General features: G+C 40.6%; 1 protein-coding gene across 1 annotated transcript in view; it reads right to left on the bottom strand.

Moving 5' to 3' along the window:
- Positions 1–21,262, bottom strand: part of PPIL2 (peptidylprolyl isomerase like 2) — a 69,650-nt gene that overhangs the window by 46,748 nt on the left and 1,640 nt on the right. Inside the window, exons 2-7 of the mRNA XM_005421460.3 lie at positions 20,865–20,910; positions 20,183–20,245; positions 19,982–20,033; positions 6,850–6,901; positions 4,584–4,675; positions 3,038–3,127 (exon numbers count right to left, since the gene is read on the bottom strand). Of these exons, the coding sequence (XP_005421517.2) occupies positions 3,038–3,127; positions 4,584–4,675; positions 6,850–6,901; positions 19,982–20,033; positions 20,183–20,245; positions 20,865–20,910 (395 nt within the window). The remainder of the gene's footprint in view (positions 1–3,037; positions 3,128–4,583; positions 4,676–6,849; positions 6,902–19,981; positions 20,034–20,182; positions 20,246–20,864; positions 20,911–21,262) is intronic.

Here is a 21,262-nt window from a genome sequence, read left to right as displayed (position 1 = left end):
AGGGTATCATATGGAATAATGTCATGTGCATTTCTGTCATCATCAGCAAAATCCTAAACTAGAATCCATTACATCTTCCACCTGAAGAGCTCCATTCCAGTACTGCTAATGTATCTTGCACACCAGGATATGGTATTCCTCTTTCCCTCCTGCCCTGACTGGCTGGATAATATGGCCATATGCTGATGAAAAACTGCCATGCTCCACCCCAGGACATTTGCACTTCAACAGGGGAAAAAGTAATTTCTGTACATGGACTACGTGTAGGAAGCACTGTGGATTCCTTTACAAAGAGAAGCACATCATAGACCTAACACAGTATTATTAACAACTGAAGTTGTGATTCTGCTTTTTTTAGTTTCGAATAAAAAAAAAAAAGTTGTCCTTTTTAACAAGTAAACAACACATAAATAGCTGCTACTAAATTCAAAGCAACCAGATGAGATGGTGCGTAGCAGAAAAGATAACAGGGTGGATTATGACTTGTATTTGAATAATGTTTAGCACCAAGAACAGGAAAAGCATATTATGCAATTCTGCCTCCTCTGAAAAGAGCAAATCTTTCTTATTTTGTTTTTACTTATATATGTTAGGAGAGAGAAGCCAAGTTTGAGGCCAATTACTATTCTGGTAAAATCCAAGCAGATGTAGGATTGTCCTTTATGTATCAATAAGGAAAAATGTGATCATACAAATAATCTGTAAACATACATCATTCATATTTTCCACTTAGCACATTGTATTTCACTATCAAACACAGGTACCCCCTGTTTCCTAGGACATTGAGAGTCAGCCTCTGGAAATGCTATTTTTTATCACTAAACACAGCTATTACAGACAGCCCTATTCAGCTATTATTTGCAAAGCAAATAATGTTTTTTATAGCAACTTCCTTTATATCTACTTTTTTCCCAAACAGCAGGGTCAGTGATACCAACTCAGTCTCAATTCCAGCTCTCTTGGATACCACAGCACTCAATTTACATGGGGGAATGAGAAAACAACAAAGTGATAAATTTCAACACAGAAATTTAAGAGAAGGAGGAATTGGGGTAGAGCTCTGAAACACAACAGATTGCAGTCATGAACTCTGGCTAAGAAACAGAGCCACAGGTGGTGGAGCTTGGCAGTGTGAAGCCTGAAGCCACCACGCCGCCTGCAGTGTTGTCAACAAGAGAGCTCATAGAGGAGACATCGGTCTGGCTTTCAATAATTTATATGAAGAAAACACTGTGAGAAAATAACAACTCATTTCCCTACCACATCTACTGAAGCAATTCTAAAACCCAGACTAGTCATGCCACTTCAGGTTGAATCCTGGCCTCAACAAAGCAAGTCAGAGTAGGGCAGAATTTGAATAGGAGAAATCAAGCTCTATGTGCAAGTTTGCAGTGGGTGTTGTGCAATGCAGTCAGTGGCTCTGACTTCTCCTTCAACAGCCTGAAGCCATTTTAGACTGTTAAAAATAATTCTGAAAAAATATTTATAAATTGATCTGGTAAAAGGTCAAACTCTATCTGGTCAACAGCATTCAGATGGTCAAATCTCTTGCAGTCCAATCCCAAGATGGGGGTGTCTTTGCTACTTCTAAACTTATTTAAGAAGAGTATAGCACAAGACTGTACACTGCAGAAGTTAACACCAATCCACAATGAACTGTTTACTTAAGAGGACCAAATCTACTCCCACATCATGAATGCCACCTAAATGGAGGTGGGAGAGGTGCAGGGCATGTGTGACTGTGACTTTGGACTGCACAACTATCAGAATCTACTTAGTTTCATATTAGACATATTCCTCCAAGCAAGACAGAAACCCAGCGTGTCAACAATGAAGATGAAAAATACTGATAAAAACTTACACAGGGAATGACTAAATTTTTAGATGTTGCACTTTGAGATTTAGAGGACTAGAGCAGCTGTGAAAAATCAAAGCTAAGCAAGTAACAAGAACACACTCTTTATACATACATCCAATTCCAACCCTACAAAACATACCAAAATATTTTTTAGTGACTGCACATTTCAATTGTTTGTTCAAAATAACTTGGTTTTCCATACGGGTGCACAGACCATTTTTAGACACTTGTCTTTTTTTACTTTTCCAAATCCATTAGCAACCATGCAGTTACACAGAAATAACATTCTGTTGGGAGCTTTCAGTCAGAAAAAAAGCTGTCTTTTTTGCATCCATTGGAATAAAAACATTTTGCTTTGTTGCATTAGCTTGAACACCAACAAGCTCAAAGGAACAGAGGAAAAATATTTAAAAACATGCTGTTAAGCACTGGGGAGTAGGGAAGAAGGGTTACACTTTATTCAAATTTAGACATAAATGAAAAATATTCTTCTATTTGAATTAGACTGTATTGGTCTTGGCTAGTGGCAATTAAGTGTTCATGAGATGCATACTAACTCATGATTTCAATAATAAAGATCCAGGAATCTTTTTTCCTCTGTTTTGAAATTATGCAAGCTTCAAAGCACCTACTTTTAAAAAAAAGTTTTAGATCCTTTGATACTAAACTTCATCTGTCAATAACTATCTTTTACACTGTAAAATTCACAATGCTCTTTTAATTTAGGTTTTGATTTTCTTAAAATCAGTGAAGAACCAACACTGGTATCTACTAAGAAGCAAAACATTCCAAACAAGCAATTAGATAAAGTTCTCCTGCTGCCTTATCCTACATTTAGAGAAACATTCCATGGAAAATACTTTTCTGAACCTTTGACTCTTGTATACATCTTTGGAAGAGTAAGATGCACAATCCACTTCAGTCTTAATGTAACATGTCTAAAAGTTTAAATACTTTACATTCTAAACATTGTTTCTTTTGATACCACAGACGGTGCTACTACTCATCTAGATTGTGTCACATGGAACCTTGTGGCTCATCTGATAACAAAGAAAATACAGTGAAGTTTCTCTGTTCAGCTACTCTAGTTGCCTGCTAGAACAGTGTACACAGCAGCATTTCACCCTCTGCAAAATAAAACCCTGTATGGGACGAGGTGTAACAGAGAGAAAAGTTCACCTGCAGCGTGACGATGTCCTGCCGAGTGAAGGGCTCATCTGTCAGGAGATCCCTGTAGCTCTTTGGTTTGATGTTCAGCTGCTCAACTGCCTAACAGCCAGGCAAAAGACACAGATATCAAAAATCTGATTCTTGTGTGTAAATATTACAAGTAGATAGGTGATATCAATAAAATGTTGAAGATCAAATCATAAAGAAAACAATTTCACCCTCATTCTCAACTGGCAGCTGCAATATTTTCAATGTGGGCTTTAAGAAATGAGAAGCTTTTGTCTCTCATCCCTACAAAAATTGACAGTTTTGTGTGGTTAGCTGGGTTGTTTTTTTTAAGAAGAACCTTGCAGTCTCCATTCCATAGTTATGTCTATCATTCAAACCAAATAATTCATAAAAGTACTACCAAAATTTAAAGAAAATATCTTGCTTCCAGTTTTCTAAGCTCTTACCTGTAGAAGACCCCTGAATCTATCTTATTTGCCCAAATGTCCTCTGTGGTCCTCAGATGGAAGTGATAATGTCCCAGTACCTCCAGAAGTCCATAAATTAATTCCATGCTTATAATAAATCAGTAATTGCTATGACTTCATGTGGTACCACATGGGGCACAGCCCATTCAGGAAGCCCAGTACTGCAAACTGCAGCAAAGAGAGCAGGAGTTCTGCAGTACTGCCCAGGGTTTAACAAAGACCACTCTTCAACTCATCCTTGCCTGTTAACCCCAGCAGCCAAAGAATTCTCCTTGCAGAAAGAACAGAAAATATTTTCAATTTTAACCTGATCTAGACTGCTGTCACAAGTGAGGACAGCTCTACTACTTCAGAGCGAGTTTTCAGAACCATGATGAATCCAGCCTTTTCCTTGATTGCAATGGTTCCAGCCTGTTCCTCCCTCAGTATCTGAATGTCCCACCAGATTTCAAAGAGATGTTCCAGTGTTCAGACTTTTTACAACACTGGATATGGATACATTAATTGAAGGATTTATTTGCTACTGAAAAAATAAATAAATCTTGCTTTTACAGTAAGGACTATGCAAAGAAGTCATGATTAAAATTCCACTTGGGTTCACATAAATGTTCACAAAACATGAATAAAAATGCAGTTTAAGTGTCCATTAAGGCATTCTTTCTCCTATTCCCCCAGCTCCTGCTAAAATGCTCTTTTTTATTCACTGATATGAATAGAAATGAGGCAATTTGTGTTTTTGTGATGACACTGTATCAGAAAGAAGACAACAGAAAAATTTGTCTATTAATTCAACTGAGAAGCATGTAAAAGCTACTCATTTTGAAACACAAGATTCAGTACATGCAGATTAACTTAAGAAAAGATTTTAGAAATACTATTTAATTCATATTCTAAAGTTGTTCCTATTTTGAAGACTAAAGTTGGACAACAATTTATGAAGTCAGTCTATCTCCCGTCCTTTAATCTCCCTGGCTGTAAAACAAGAACAAGATTTACTTGTTTTTCTAAAACATTTTGTGATTTTGACTGAAATGCACCAAGTACAAAATATTAATCATGAAATGCAACAGAGAACCTACCTCATAGGCAAACACATTTCCAGTAGTCTTGATGGCCACAATATGGGAGTTATTGGTAAATACAGTAAACAGCACTGGACAGTGGTACTTGCCTGATAGAGGGGAAAAAAGCATACATTTCACATGAAGACCTGCAACTGTTCTGAAATAGCTAATTTTTCTGATCTCTGTGGATGATGTTTATATTAATTTTTAATATAAAGTGCAACTTCAGTGGGTATTCAATGGTGTTTTAATGACATTTTGATTCTCCAGTGACAGAAAAAGTGCTAGAAAAAGTAACAGTTAGGAGAGTTATAAAACAAGCAAGGAAAAGGCAGTTTTGAAATCTATTGCCTTCAATATCCTAACACAGAACTTTGTCCAACTTGCTTGATATTTATTAAATACCACAATATAATTGTTACTAATGTAATCAAAGATCTGTTCATAACATGATTTGTAACATGTCTATTTCATGTATCACTCTTGTTCCAGGAATAAAAGTTTAGCTTATAGCCAACAGCAAAGTACACAACAGCTGTTGTGCTTGAAGCAGAGGAGAGCATTTTGTATTCAAATGTGGCAGGCAGAATGCCATTAAATCTGAACACGTTACTCTGTAAGGAACCCAGCTTCTGCTCTAATCAAGCTGTGAATTTTCCCAGGAGGGTCAGCATAAATATTAAGCAAGTCAACAGCAAGCAAACTGATGGGAGGCAATGTAGGAGGAAAAAGAAAAATGTCTGGATAATCTCAGCAGAAAGCAGTTAGAAGAAGGTTATTAGTACTTGATCTGTTTGCTAGACCTGGGGGTTTGGGTGAGATTTTTGAAATAAGTTGGGCCTATTTAGTTCTTTTCTTCCTAATTACCATTTGAAAATCAAAACCAGCAGGGAGGCCAGAACAGGCTGCTCTCAGCACCTGAGGGGACAGGGGAGGCAAACACCTGCAGAGACTGAGCTCTGACTGTGCCACCAGAGGCAGCTCTGCCCCCTGCACAAGCAAAGCTGAGGACACTTCTGTTAATGCCACCAGGGCTGAAGGAAAGCCACTGCCACAAGGGACTGAAACTGAAGAAGTTTAGAAAGAGATTTTTGTGAGTGCCCAACTGATAGGATACGGAAACACACTGGTAAAATGTGAGGCCTCATTCCAGCTTTGTACAGAACAAGTTACCCTATTCTTAGTTATGGGAAAAGCAAAACTGCTGAGGGCACACACATGCTGATCTGGATAGAAAGTACTCAACTCACAAGTGACCACTAAATGTGAGAAACTGCAATGCTGAAAGATCTTTTATATAACATTTATGTTTGAACATAAGAAGATCCTACAACCATTCCACGTTATGATTTAGAGAAAAGTTTGCTGACAGACAGAAATGCAACATTTAATTTTTGTCTTTTGTTGCATTTTCCCTTGACTGGTTAATGACACAGAATGAACCTTTTTAACGAAAAGGCTTCTGAGACTCTACGGCTGTTGTCATTCCACCCCAGCATTGTGAGCTGGACTTCTCTAGGGAAAGCACAATGTCATGGTATCTTTCAAAAGCCTTGGTCACACTGACTATTGATCAATTTCTAACACCCTGCTCTTGAGACAGATGGAACACAGGGCACAGAGGAAATCCATCAGCTACAGAAAAGAACTTGTAATCCATAGATTTTGGTAAGATGAGGAGACAGACACTCCAGAATTTTATTCCCACCTAATCTTAGCCATTTTCATTTCAAAGAAATCATTATCTGCTTTCTAGAAGATGAATTCATCTCCACTCTTCTCTTTTGTTCCTACCATGCTCTCTTAGGAGGCTGATTTTATATCTTGCAAAAATAAAACTCGAGGCAGCTGTCTTGTGTGCTTCTATTCATAAAATCCCACGTGTTTATTTAAGTCTAATCCCTTTTATAAACAAAAAGCTGTTCAAAAGCAAGTGAACAGCAAATATTGCCACAGGCAAGTTGGAAATAAGATAACATTACAGAAATTTCACTTTTTCTGATTCTTTCCTTAAAGTAAACAGTACCTTTATGCAGTAGCAGCTATAGTAAAGTGAAATTGCTGAATAATTTACAGCTCCCCAGTGTAAAGAAAAACAGAAATGGAACTTTGAAGGTAAACATATCACTCACAAGAAGCAATTATTCTACTCAAAAAAAAACATGATAGAGAACACAAACTACTTAAGTTCACCATGAGTAAGACAAACCAGAATTTATTAAAGCACTCATTAAGGAAAAAAACCCAACAAAACACCACCGCAGAAAATGACTGCACTTACCTTCACTGTTTTTAGCAAAATTCAGCTTTATAAGTGATTTGGCATCTAGTTTCTAAAGAAAACAAAGCATTAAAAAGATTAATCACAACAGAATGTAACCATGGAAATAAAAGGAAACTGTAACATCACTGTTATGACTTCAAGAGTACATAATTTATTAATAATCTATTGCAGGTTGTCCGAATTATCAGAACCCTGGGAATTCAAGTCACAGAACACAAAAACAAGGCTCAGGGAGCCTGAGAACTGGGATGCATTTGTTTACAGGCCTCTACTTGACACAGGACAGTGCTAATCATGGGGAATCAGTTCAAGGAGTTGCACAACTCGGCATAGACTGAAAGGGGAGTTGGCATGAAAGGCTAGGAGGCAAAGATCATTGCCACTGATCAGAAGGGACAATTCAGCAGGGACCTCTGATGAAAGTCATAAAGCCAGCAAACCATTTTGGCAATCAATCTCAGTGCCTTTTCTGAAATAACTGTAATTTTCCTTTTACTCAGGGAACGTGCAGCAGAGCTCACATGACAGCCAGCAACAATAAAGAGAAACAGAGGCACAAGTTCTCTGGGGTAACAAAGGGAGTCCCAGGAGGGATTTTCAGCCACTTAACCCCCAGGTAACAATTCCACTGAACAGGGAGCTGAGGTGACAGCCAAGGCTGGGATAATGTTCTCCAGCTCTGGAGAAGACACTGCAAACTAAGCTACTCCTGCTCTCTCACACTTCATCAGAAGCATCTCCGGCATTTCTCTGCTGCCCTCTCTCTGGAAGGGTTTTCTGACATGGGAAGAGCAGAGCTGTGGGGCTGGCAAACATTTCTGGACAATCAGGCTGCTCCTGTCCTGCAGCCTTCCCTAAGATATGGAGGCTGCACACACCCCCAAAATAACAGTGAGCCAGGCCCCCAGTCATTCCATGGCACCAGTGTGTGATTTGGCTGCATCACTGGCAAGACAGGACACATCACAACCTGGGTGACCTCGCCGGGATGGTCAGGTGGTGCTTGACTGTGGCACCCAGCTGGAGATGAAACAAGCTGCAAGGTTGAGTCAGGATCTGAGACTACTAAAAAACAAAGCCTTTGATTGTATCAGCTGTCAGAGACAGTTTCACAGCCAAATGGATCCTTGAAAGCACACATAGCACAGGGCTTTAAAAAAAACCAATCGGTTCTCTTCTCAAAACACACACCTGAAGAGATTAGGGAGGTTTTTATAACCCAGACAGCTCTTTATAAACAGCTACAAGTGGAGATCTGCCAACCCTGGTGCCAACACTGCTACTTCAATCATTATGGCAAAAAAAACAACAAAGAAAAGTGTGAAACTAAGTTAGTGGGCTTTCTGTGCCTAATCAAAATTCATATTCTTGGTTTATAGAGTACATGTTATGACAGCTGGACTCATTCGTTTATAGGAAGGCGCTTCTCAAATTGCTCTCAACCAACTGGCAGGCTCATTTGCTGCCAGAAAGGTAACCAGCTCTCTAATTTATTAGCAGGAAGAGCAATGAGAGCTAGTACGATTAAGATGGGAAGGGAAAAAAGAGGCCAGGTTTGGTTACATTTAGTTATGTGATAGAAGACCAGTACTGCTGCTTTTCCTTAAGTGGATTCTCAAAAAAAACCACACCCAAACCACTCCAATATCTGCCCACTGCTGGGGTACAGAGGGACAGCAAAGGCAATGGCAATCTGAAATGACTAAGTGAACGCAGAGCTTTATTTATTTATTTATTTATCTTCTTACAAGAACAAATTTATCAAAGAAGTAGTAGGAGAACTGCAGAGTTGCCAAAATGAACATCTGATCCTGGACAGATCTGTTCAACCTAAACAACTATTAACACAAAGCAGCATCCATCTGTGCACATGTTGTGCAAAAGCCCAAAAATTATGTTTCAGAAAAAGCTTCTTTACAAATACAACCACTGGAAACATTGATAATTTCAAGGTCCTTAAATTATCCTCCTGGCAGATCTGAGCCATGCCCAAAACACATAAGCATCTTTAAAGAAAAATGGAAACAGTTCTGTAAGAAACAGTTTAGCATGATTGAAGATTCAGATTTATACCTTGACAGAAATTTCACAGAAAAGACAGACTAACTGCTGTGCAGACTTTAAAGGTAGCAAAAGCTGCAGTGCACTTTTCATCTGTCACCCTATGATGTATTGTTAGAAGTGCTGTCAAGTCCTTGGACTCTCCCTTCGTGCCCAGGGAAATAGTATGGTATTTCAGGTCGTATCTTTCCATAATATGGAAAAAGGTTATTTTTCAGCCTCAGTTACTCATGGTGCATCAGCTGCTCGTGCTGGATCTGCTCCCCACAGAGACCAGCACTTATACAGTCTTATGTCAACAGTAAATAAAAAAACAGTGATTGTCATACAGGAGTTGAAATACAGCCTGGAGTGAGAACTCTGTAGTGAAGTGCTGTATGAATATTACAAACTTTTATTGCCACAGGCTGGCCTTCTATCAGGCCTCTCTTGAAGAAGTGACCTTGGCATGCCACAACTCACGCCCTTTGGAGCAGCTCCTTCAGCTTGCGTGGCAAGGTAAGAGGGGGATTTAGTGTTTGTCAAAGAAAATCTTTGGAGCCTCAGAACAGCAAAACCAGATGATGATGTGCTACAAAAGACTGCTCAGTGCCCAAGACCAGGCTACAGGATCTGGCAACTGCACACAGAGCAGCCACAGAGGAGGGAGTCCACAACCAGGACTTCCAGGAGGTTCAGTTTTGAAACACCTACACATTACCCAGGAAAGTGTAAAAGGACAGGATATAAGCAAACTGTGTAATATCATTTTTTTCCTCTCAAGTTCTTCATTTCACATGAAAACAGGATTATCTTGCATGTGGGTGAATCTCCTTTTATTTATTCTCCATCAAAAGTCAAAGCTTTCCAAGCACCATCACACAGTTTGTTGCCATGGCAATGACCGTTATGCCACAAATGGGCGCCGATCTTCACAGGAAGAGACAGCAGGAGTGAATGAATCCTAAAATGAGTTAAAGTACTTGTTTTCATGTATTTTTTATTATTAATAATGCTTAAGAGAGAACAAATACTGCATACATAGCTCAAGTTCAAAACTATTTTCAACCTCAGTTTCCCTGACACACACCCACCATCCAGTTTCAGCCATGCTCCAGTTAAAAAAGCAAGAGGAAAAAAAGTGTTTATTCAAAACACTTGATCTAATTAAATTCTAAATTCCTAATGACAATGAAAAGGCCACAAGCATCTGCCACTTCCCTTAAGCAGAAATAGGAGCCGCATATTCCCTTCTAAAAATATTTTATGCAGAAATACTGGAAAGCAGATGCATTTCATGGCACGTAGTGCCAGCTGCTCCACAGTAAGGAAGGGCTAAAAAAAAAACAAATGCAAACCCGTGCTAGCTCTTTTCTCAGCTGACTCCTCTCTCACAGGCACACTTCCACAGAGGCAGCCAAGGCTACTTTTGGCCATGACCTACTTTCCTGCGGCAGCGAGCGGCCCCAGCGCCCCGCGCGCTCTCCTGTGTCAGCTGACAGCGCTGGCTCTGCGGGATCCCAAAGGGCAGCAGCCTTTATTGACAGCCTGGCTGAGGTGATGGATGAGCCACGGGGGTCAGTGGGCCACTGTGGCAGCTCCGGATGGAACACGCCCATTGTTCCCAATTAAATCATTCTCTGCCATGGCTGGCTGTCTCATGCAGATATGACCTACAATCCCCACGCATCAATTAGTTACACTCGCTGAATCCCTTTGGTCTGGGGCTGCGCGTTCTTCTTGTTAATAAGGCTCTGACCCTGCTGGATATGCACCAGCCTGAAAAGCAATCAAAAAGGGCTCCACTGATTCTCTACCCACACATAGGCAGAGTTGGTGACATGAGCACAGGCTGTGTTTAGTAAAGACAGACTTTCCCACCCTACTAACAGCAACTGAGTAAGTGTTTAAATGTTCAGCACTTGGGGATTGGACCCCCTGAGCAGACACACTGAACAGCCTCTGTCAGGAACACACAAAAATCCAGGGAAGCTGGTATTGGGGTTCTATGGCCAGGTTTTGGTAGTGGGAGATACAGGGGTGGCTTCTGTGAGAAGCTGCTGGAAGCTCCAGGATGGATATGTTGCTGGCCAAGGCTGGGACAATCAGAAATGGTGCTACGGCAGCTGGGATAACATATCTAGGAAAAAAATCTCTCCTGGCCCTTATCTCAACCCATGAACCCCCAGTGACATTTTCTCTCCCTTGTCCACTTGTGGAGGGCAGTGAGGGAGGGGCTTTGGTAGTGCCTGGGGTCGAGCCAGGACCAACACACTACACAGGGAAAAATTAACGTGTCACATCTGAACTGGCTGATGACATAAGGTCAAAAACCATTCAGAGCTGGCATGGCCATTTGACAGTTTTTCATCCCACCAAAACAAGAAACACAGAGTTACCTCAAGCAGAAGAGAAAGCCAGAACAAATACTAATATTGAAATGCAGTGTTGCCTACCAAGTACCAAACTTAGCTTAGCAACAGCAAATGAATTTTGTATTACATTCCTTGTTCCTTTAAAGATCAGACCTGTTACATATAACTTTACATACGGCTTCCCATTTTAAGAAGCCCTCTTACAATTTTCCTTGCTATAAAATCTCCCCAAAAAAGGAGGCATGAGTTCCATGAATAGTACTGGAATAACTGCATGTATAATGTTACTTATTTCAGATTTTGTAAATGGATTTAATGACAATAAAGGGCATTGGAAATCCTCAAGCCTACACATTAGGGTTTGCAACTGGAAACAGCAGCACTGTTTTAACAAAATAAGCCATCTACATGTGTTTTAACAACCCATGAAAAATTTGGGGTCAGCAGTCAAGAGGCCAGAACAGGCTCACAATTCCAGGTATCATTTCTATGTTTAATTCAACAACAAAAATGCTCAATATTTATCACAGCTGCCTACCTAATGCTAAAAAGATACCCTCAATTCACACTCTTGGATGAAGCTGCTGTTTAACTGCAGTCTTCACGTACTGCTGAGCTAGATTGGAAATGGACACAGAAGATCCTCCATTACGCACTTCCAGACCACTGTATTTACATATTTAAAAGTTAATTAAACTGACACCATATGGTCACCAAAGCCTTGTCCAGAGAACCATAAAGATATGCTTGATAACACACATGGTTCACAGATACCAGCAATAATACTGCTCTATCAAAGAGCACATTAACAGAAATTACCATGAGAAAAAGACATGTAGCTGCATTGCAAGTTCAAACCTGCAGTCCTAATGCAGTCAAAAGTCTACCAATCCAGAGATCCACAGCCAAATACAGCACAGTTCAAGGAAAATAAAGCTTTGCAGAAGCACCAAAAATCTAGTCTCCAATTTTAGTGAAAAACAGGCAAGTAAAAATCTGTGGGAAACCTCATGCTGCATCTCATTTAAGGCTAAAGCGCTTCACAGCTGCTAGTTTTTCAAGTGTCACAGTCACAAAATCCCATCCAATGTGCACACTTACACCAAAACACAGAGAAGGAAAAGGATAGACCATCTGTTCAGTCTGTAAAACCTAGATGTAAATACTTTTTTGCTGTAAGGGACATAATGCATTAGAAATAACGGTAGACAGGTTTATCTGCCTGTGCCCAGAGGTGAGTTACTGGATCAAACACTGCCCATCACCACCACAGTCAGCAAGGTGTGAAGGAGGAACAGCAGCTTGGCCAGTGACTCATGACACTGGAGGGTTTTAAATGTCTTTTTTTGATAAAGCACTTGAACAGTAAGTAGAAGCAAATCTCATCTTCTTTGCCCTCACTGTTTCCCAAAGATACAGGGAATTGAAAAATAAATCCCCTTTTTAGGACAGATAAAGGCTAACTCTTAGTAGTGCTGGGTGCACTACTGTAAAACACACAAACAACTCTGGAAAAGAAAGAACCAGCTATCCATGTTTGTCAGCAACACAGGAGAGAGGGAAAGTTTCAGAAAACCCAACAAAAGAAGGAGTTATCTGTCAGGACACAATTCAGTGGGATTTTCATCCCCTTGATCATCCCTGTGTTTTATGACCATTTCATTATGCCACGTGACTTTGTGGTCATTCCTCAGGGCAGAAACCATGTCCTCATATGTTTCTATCCAGGGGCCTTGAAAATTTATGGTCACTAGTCAAATATTAACTCATTTAGACTGTTGACTAAAAGCTAATAATTTCTGAGGCCAATGAGGTAAGACGACACGGCTCAGTTGCTGCATATTGAAGAGTTCATCTCGTTCTAAGTGGATTTTGGGCATTCGAGCAGCAGCTTGTGTCTGCTGCCCCAGACAAAAATGCACCTGGAGAGAGATGCTTAATGACAACAGCTGTAACCACCTGTGTCTGAAAGGCTGCTACTGCCCACAGAAATACAGGCAGCAACATTTAACTGGAAACAACAAAACAAAGAGAAAAGGAAGAACTACTGCTCATCCTGGCTAACTCTAACTTGCACCTGCTTCTGAAATGACCCAGACTACAAAAAGAAAATGCAACAAATTCTCATTTTCTCAAAGCACCCTTCCTGTCTCAACACATACACTGAAATGGTTTTTGGTTTTACACTATCATGTGTAATATATCAGATATTATCAAAGTATTTCAGGAAGAGATTAGAAAATATTCCCACCACTGTACCAGGCATTCACACAGCATTTACTGTGTATGATTAAGATTAACTCTGTTCAAAGAAAATACATTAAAATTTAACAGATGTGGAGGAGAACCATGACCATGTAAGGTATGGAGAACATAAAGGCATGAAGAACATCTGAGAGGAAAATACAAGTCTCAACAACAGAATGTAAAGAAAGCATTAAATTCTTCCAGGCGAAACACACAGCTGTAAACACTAACAGGGAGAAGCACAATTCTGGCACCAATACAAACAAGACTAAGCTGGTCAAACCCAAAATTTACAGAAGATATGTATCAAATGAAAAACCATCAGCAAAAACTCTCAGCAGCCGTAGCAGGTAAAAAGCAAACACTGGTTCAAGACAGAGCACGCAGTTTGCAAAGCAGACTGAGAGAGCTGAAGACCTCAGACAGTCTCCCAGTTTTCTCTTCCTGACCATTTCACTCCTCTTTCTGCAGCACATGAAAACCAAGATGGATTTGTCTGAATCATTTTTCAACAACAAAGCTTCCCTTGGCTTTATTTCTGCAAGCTTTGTTCTCTGTTCTGTAATAAGCTATTACTCACCCAGAATTCCCACCCCACACTGAAACTTTTCTTATAAATAAACACGGAAAAATCCCTCATTTCAAATATACAGGAAAAATATGCTAAGTTAAACAAAAGGGGAAAAAGGGGGCAATTGACATTTAAACTTCTGCAATATCTGAAGACCTGAGTTGCATCAAACAAATTAAGTAATATACTTTGAATTTCAAAGCTGAAGATGTGCTGACTTCTTCTGACATGTATGTGAAAGGAATTCTCTAGAGAAAAATTAAAATTCTCATTTATACATCACTTACATTACATCCAAATGAGACCTGAAGTTACTGATCCACCTAAATGATCACTCATTTCCAAAGCCCCAAGGAGAAAACACAGCAGACTACTTGGATTTCAGGTGCTGTGCTCTGATGTTGAGGAAAAAACAATGTGAGAGGGATATGACTCACTCCTGAATCCTACATAATGAAAATTATCTCAACTGGTCAAACTATTTAGCTCTTAATTAGACAGTCCCAGACTCTAGATATGGAAAACTGCTGTGGACATAGCCTGCCTGTGGAAGCCTCCACAGCATTTTCCTGCTGGTATTTTGTACCCAGACAAAAGATGAAAATGCTCAAAGTAAGCACAATCTCTTTGGAAACAGTAAGTGAAGAAAACTTCTCAAAACAAAAAGATGAGAAAGCACAAGGAAAATGTGACTCCTGCTTCAACGTGCCATTTTTAGGTGATCATCAGAATCGTGGGGTAACATTACCAGCAGGTTACAGAAAGGTCTCAACAAACACTCTGAAAATGCATCCCACTGCACATTATCTATGGCTATTGCATTCTCCTGACAGTGTACACTGCTACACTGCCCTGACAGAGGGCACCTTCAAACCACAGGGTTTTGGCTAATGACATCCATTATTTGCTGCTCATTATCTAGAAACACACCTGAACAACACAATTAAAGCAGCAATCTGCAGTAAATTACCTCACAGACCATATGAACTGAATTAAAAGCCACTGTCACTGTTGATTTAGCCATAAGGGTCACATGAAATTGGAACTTGTCCTCCTCCCAGTTGGGGCCTGAGATTGGTTCCACTTGACTCAGGGTTGGATGAGTTTTGTCTGTGACTGTGATCTCAAAACCTCTGACTCGGTAAGGTGTGAAGCTCATCCAACCCACTTCCAGGAATCCATTACTGAAACACAGGGACCCTGCACTGATTATGTGACAGAATTGGAAAGCAATTCGTAGTGAACCATAAAGTCCTGGCTAGAACTTAAACTGTAGTTTAATACCTGTGTCTGCTTGGTATTTCCCACATTGCTCACACACTACAGTTTCTTTATTCAGAATATTGCAAAAGTAGAAAAAATACCTAAGCCCTGTTTCTCATGTTCACTCCCCAGGTGAAGAAACAATTATCAATGTTTTCTATTTCTACCTCTATGCTTTCAAAATACAAACATGGTAAAAACACTTCTATGTTTAAGGAGTTTCACCCCTGCTCCAATTTCTGCATCCTTTTTAGACAGGATTTCCCTTACTTAGATAGCCAAAGACATTTTTAGTGCATAAAAAAAAAAGCATTGTAAGGTTGTTTGTTCATTTTTTAAGTGGGATTAACAAATCAACAGTAAAAGAAGTAATCTTCATATCCTCTTCATTAAACCAGGTCAGCAAGCTTCACTGCAAAACTACTAACTGATTTCTATGGGATCTGTGAAACTCACTGAAATCTACTTGACCAAATTGAAATGAAATCATGATTTCAACAACAAAATGAAATAACAATAGCCATCAGCATTTGGAAGATAAATATATTTAAGGAATGTATTTGAGAATGCTTTCCCAAATTTTGAAATAACAGATGTAGTTGCAATTTTTTTCTTTTGTGGGTAAGAAGTTATAGGTTTTGAAAGTGCCTGTAATTATTATGGCAAGCATCATCTTACCAACCTTACTTCAAACAAATGATTGAAAAAAAGGGCGCTGTTTACATTCCTGGTGAGCAGTGCTGGAGGGAGGAGGTGTCCACTGCAGGCTGTCATTGCTGCAGGACATTGCAGGTACAAGCTCTCTGGTGCTTCCAAAGCCTGGGTCAAACAGGTTTACTGCAGGAGCCAGGCACCTGTACTGCCATTATTTGACCATGTCAGCCACAATTTCACCCCAAGTCGGCTTTATTTGGTAAATACAGGATTAAAGACTGTGGGAGAAAAACAGCAAATATTTATATTGTACACAGAGCAATGCTCTGTGTCCAGCTCTCTCTTTTTAAAAGGCAGATGTCTCACTGGGAAAAGTCAGGGATTTTTAGCCTTCTGACTCCAAAGCTGGTTCTCATTTTCCATGTCAGTGGCTCTGCCTTCTATTACTTCATCATATGCACCAGACTCCTCTTTATGGTTATCTTCAGAGGCAGACCAAGCAAAAGGCTTTTCTAACATGCAGAAACCCCTCAGAATTTATAAAAAATTTCCTTCTTAGCATAGTGAGAAGCTAAAACCTTGTGATGCTTAAGAAAATGCCCTCTCTGGCCTGCAGGTCTGGATCCCAGCCTTGCACAAGACAGGGCACAACACAAATTCTGCTCTGCCTCATTCAGACCACAAATGGGACTCTCAGTCTCATAAATCCACCACAGAGCATCTTCAGGTCTCCTAACCTGACTCATAGGCCAGGCTAAATTAACTGGACTGAATCAAATTAACTGGCTTTCCAGTGTCCAAAAGAGTTAAATTCCCACAGAAAAGGAGGAACCAGGGACAAAGACAGTAGCTACTTCTGAGCCAAGGGAACAGAGATATTTGCCCAAGGTTCCAGAGTCTTGATAGGGTCTGAAAGTACAGCCACAACAATCTGGCCTGCCCACACAGAGTCAGAATGTCACTGAACCAGAGTGGAAAAAATAGGTATTGACATCAGACACATTACAATGAACAGGAGGAAAAATAGCTCAGCCCACATAGAACATATCCACACAACAAAGAAAACCAATTTTCCTTGAAGTTCCTGTCAAAAGGCATGCTGATCTATCATCTGTTCATATTTGAGATCCCAAGCAAGCAGACATGCTCTGGCCAATCTCACTCCTTGAAACAGGTATCCTGAGCCCAGCTGGCTGCCTCGTGTGGCCATGCTGGTCAGGCTGTCAGAACGTCACTACATGAAACCTCCTGGCAAGCCTGCAACTCTCTGCAAGCCCAAGAAGCCAAAGTGCTGCTGTCAGTAAAAAGGAATGAGCTAACTATCACTTTCCACATTATTTTATGCAATTTTAGTGTAAGGATAAGCCAGGGCAGTGTCCTGACAAAGCTGTCAGAAAAAGTAAGTGAGACAATGCCAACTGACAGACTCTAGTTCAGCTGTGAGAAATGCACTGCTTCTTCCAAAATTATTGGTGTAGCAGTAAAACAAGCATTTTTTACCACAATGCATTGTTAAAAGGGGGGAGGGAGGAATAAATCTAAAGTTAGTTTCTAGAACAGCTCATGGCAAATTCTAGACAAAGGTCAACAGTGCTTTGCATTGCAGCATTTCTTGAAAAACAAAGGCTAGTCCAATACTTTAGGACTCAGAAGAATCAGAGAAGTCCCTTGTAGATCAGTTCACAGACATCCAATTAATAAAAGACCAGCACAGTCCTACCCCCTGGAGCACAGCAGAGATAAATATCTTAATGACTGCAGGGCTCTCCAGTTCTCCACTGAGGGCTCCACTTCAGAAATAAGGCAGCTAGACAGAGCTAGTGAGTGCCAAGAGTGCACCATTAACCCCCCATTTCCAAGTATCTATTGACTTCTCTAAAGCATCTGTCCTGTAGCAAACCACAATTAGAGAAGTACAAGCCACAAAGGGTTTCATTACTATTTTTTACTCCAAGACAAATAAATGCAAAAATTCTCCAGAGCCTCATCACCAACCTGTGCAAAGTAACTCCATAAATTAGTGTACACAACATGGCATTGCAGCTCATCTGGCTCAATTCCTTTCTAAATAAACCCAGAGTCCTGAGTTTCTCCAAGTCACCAATTCATTACAAAAGGTATCTTCTGGTTTCCATGATCAAGCTGCACAGGGAAGAGAGGGTGTGCACACAGTGACAGATTCAACAAAGGACAGAACAGTCCAGAGCTGCACAAGCTCAATTCACTGACTTCCTCTGCCCCTACCCAGCACTCCTATCCCATTTCTGCCCAATGCCACCCTACTCTTCCAAAAACCTGAGCTACCCTTCTGGGAAACAAAGTCTAAATTAGAATCATTTCAGTGCCACTCTTCAACTTAGAGCCCCACAGAGCTGAATTCAGCAGGGCTGAGTGCTATTCTGGAGAACAAGTGACTCCTTTTTCTTCCAACTATCTGGAACACCTTGGTCCTGTGGAGGAGAGAGCTGTACAGCAGCAGCCCACCACAGAACAAGAGGGGGGAAGAAAGGGGTCCCCAGACAGTGATACGGAGCAAAAGGGAGAACACACATTGAGGAGAGCTGGAACAGCACAGCAGATAACTACAGAAGCACAAGTCTGGTGAACTAACGGGTCTCAAGGCCTGACTTCATTTAAGTATTTATGGTTCACCAAGTTTATTGTGCACAGTGTCCCTCTCTCTCCATTACACAACACAGTCAGGGACATTACACTTCTTGCTTAGCATTTACTTGAAGCAATTTTAAACCACACCATGGTTCACAGTCTGCAATGAGCTGCTCTGAGTGAAAAAAACTGATCTGATAACATCTCAAAACTCCCAACCAATGCACAGAACAGCAAAGTGGTGAGAGGCTGGCAAAACCAAATGAAATAGCTGTAATTTCATTCCTTCTCAACAACACACTGGCCTCTTCACATGTGAAGAAAGACCTTCAACCACCTCACCATTGCACAAATACACCTGCAGGAAGATATTAAGTCTCAGACAGGCTGTTGAAGTTTAGAGTTTGCAATGTTACACCTGTATTTAGCTTTTCCTCGTATCTGTGTGCTGGGAAAATCTTTAGTTGAACACAAGGTATTTCAAAAGGAATCTCAGCCCAGACCCAGCGGCAAACCTCCCCAACCCTGGGCAAGGGCTGCCACCCAGTGCCTACAAAAGCAACTGCACACACCGAAGGAAAAGGAATTTCAATTGCTCAAGCAACAGTTCCTGCTTAAAATTTTCCTCTGTGCCCTCATAAACAATGCACTTTACACATCAGAAAAGAGACAATTCGAACAGGGAAATAATTCCTGTACTTCATGTTTATTCAGTGTTTTACCATTTCATGCTGCTACAGACAGTAATCCCATCATAATTATCATTTATGCAGAAAAAGGGGGGAAGAACCCACAAAGGTTTCTCTCACAGTGAACCACCGTGACAGAAGCTTTCTGAAATACACTGTCAGGATAACTCAAAAGATTTTGTAGTGTAGGCTTACTATTCATAATATAATCTATTAACCTCCTTAAACTGCATGATGCCAAATATCCTTTGGGTTAGGAAACATTGCTGTAAATTTAATCCCAGATGGAGAGATGTGAGCCCCTTGCCCTGTAGGAACCAGAATTGTGCTTCTGTGAGGCAGCAGGAGAGTATTTTCCATCAATGACCAGTCAGGCTTTCTGGGCAGCACCAGCATTAACAACAGTTTGTATTTCCCTCTGTACAGATGTTCATTGTGCCACAGCTGGAATGCAGGCAAGACACCCTGAGAGTTCATAACCACTCACTTCTGCCCTATTGACAATCAGATTACAAAAATAAATAGAGGTAATGCTCTCCTTTCTCCAACACATCTTCAAAACTGCATTTCCATTCAACTTCTTTTGCTTTCACTATGGCATTTTTGTTTCTCTAACACATTAAATAAGAAACTGAGCATAAAGAAAGCAAATCCATGATGTGAATCCACCCATCATTACTTACTTCTCCCGTGATTGGATTGGTTCCATATTTCTTTATCCAAGGTACAATGCTCCTGAAAAGAGAAGGGATAAAGTAATTCATGACAAGCACCATCAGAAACCTCTACTGATGGCCATGACTGCTTTTGACAACATGCTAAGACTAAATGATGATTACACAGCTGTAACACAAAAATAAAGCTAAGTACAGACAGGAACTTACAGGATGTCAAAGACTGTCCCATCTGGTGTGCAAACTGGGTATTCAAATGGCTGCAGAGACAAACTAGAAAAAAGAGAACACAACTTGTTAGCAAAGCCAGGTGGAAATCATGATGTGACTGGCAATGACACTCAGCATCCCCTGTATGGGATGTTTCCATAGTCCTGGCAGCTCTGAGCTCATAGGTGGGGAAGGCAGTGTTCCTGAACTACCCAACTTACAAGGATTTCTAACTCACTTCTACCAACTCTCTTCCTTCACCCCTGCACTTCAATCAGTAAACTCTAAACAGAAGAAAATAGCAGAAATATTCTTCAATCTACCGTAATTTTCTATTTTAGCAAGATGAGTGACTGACCAAGCATATTCTGAGCAGGGACAAGCAGATTTGAGCCCTGAGGACACAGATTTGGAAGGCTGGGATGTACACAGTAATTGTTCTGCATTATTTCATCACTTGTGTATCCTTTCAGCCATCAGCTCCAAGCTCTGCAGACACTGATCATGGGTCATGCTGACTCTGTTTCAGTTCTTATTCAACTTTTTCTTGCCACACTACTGCCACAACAGGGACAAGGCAATGAAAGCAACTGCCTCAGAAGAGCATGGCTTTAGTTCAGGGTCAACAGCCTGATAAACAGATGTGTCATTAAATAATGATAATGTAAATTTGTTGTCTTACCTGCAGTGATCAAATGATAAACGTCTAAAATTGGTTCGTGGAAGGTCTGTTTATGGAAAAAAAACCCAACACAACAGCTTTTAATAAATACATGGTACTCTAGGTAATCAAAAAACATTTGAAAGTCACATATTGCTACATAAAAGGTGGTAAGTTACCGATGACAAGGACAAATACCCTAAAGTTGCGAAACTGTAACTAACTATTCCGAACTGACACTACACTGCCGGAAAAAAGCTCAAAACAGAGCTGTGACAGTGGGACAGCGCTGAGTTTAATGCAATAATTAACGCTCAGGCTCTGCCCCAGCAGCGGGCACAGTCCCGGCGAGGGCGGGGACGCTGACCTGGCACAAACGCGGCCGTTCCGAGCAGCACCCCGGGCTGGGGCCGCGGCTC

Source organism: Geospiza fortis, unplaced genomic scaffold (assembly GCF_000277835.1).
Source record: "Geospiza fortis unplaced genomic scaffold, GeoFor_1.0 scaffold408, whole genome shotgun sequence".
Taxonomy (NCBI): domain Eukaryota; kingdom Metazoa; phylum Chordata; class Aves; order Passeriformes; family Thraupidae; genus Geospiza; species Geospiza fortis.
The sequence above is the reverse complement of the archived record's forward strand: the minus strand, read 5'-3'. Positions and strand labels throughout refer to the sequence as shown.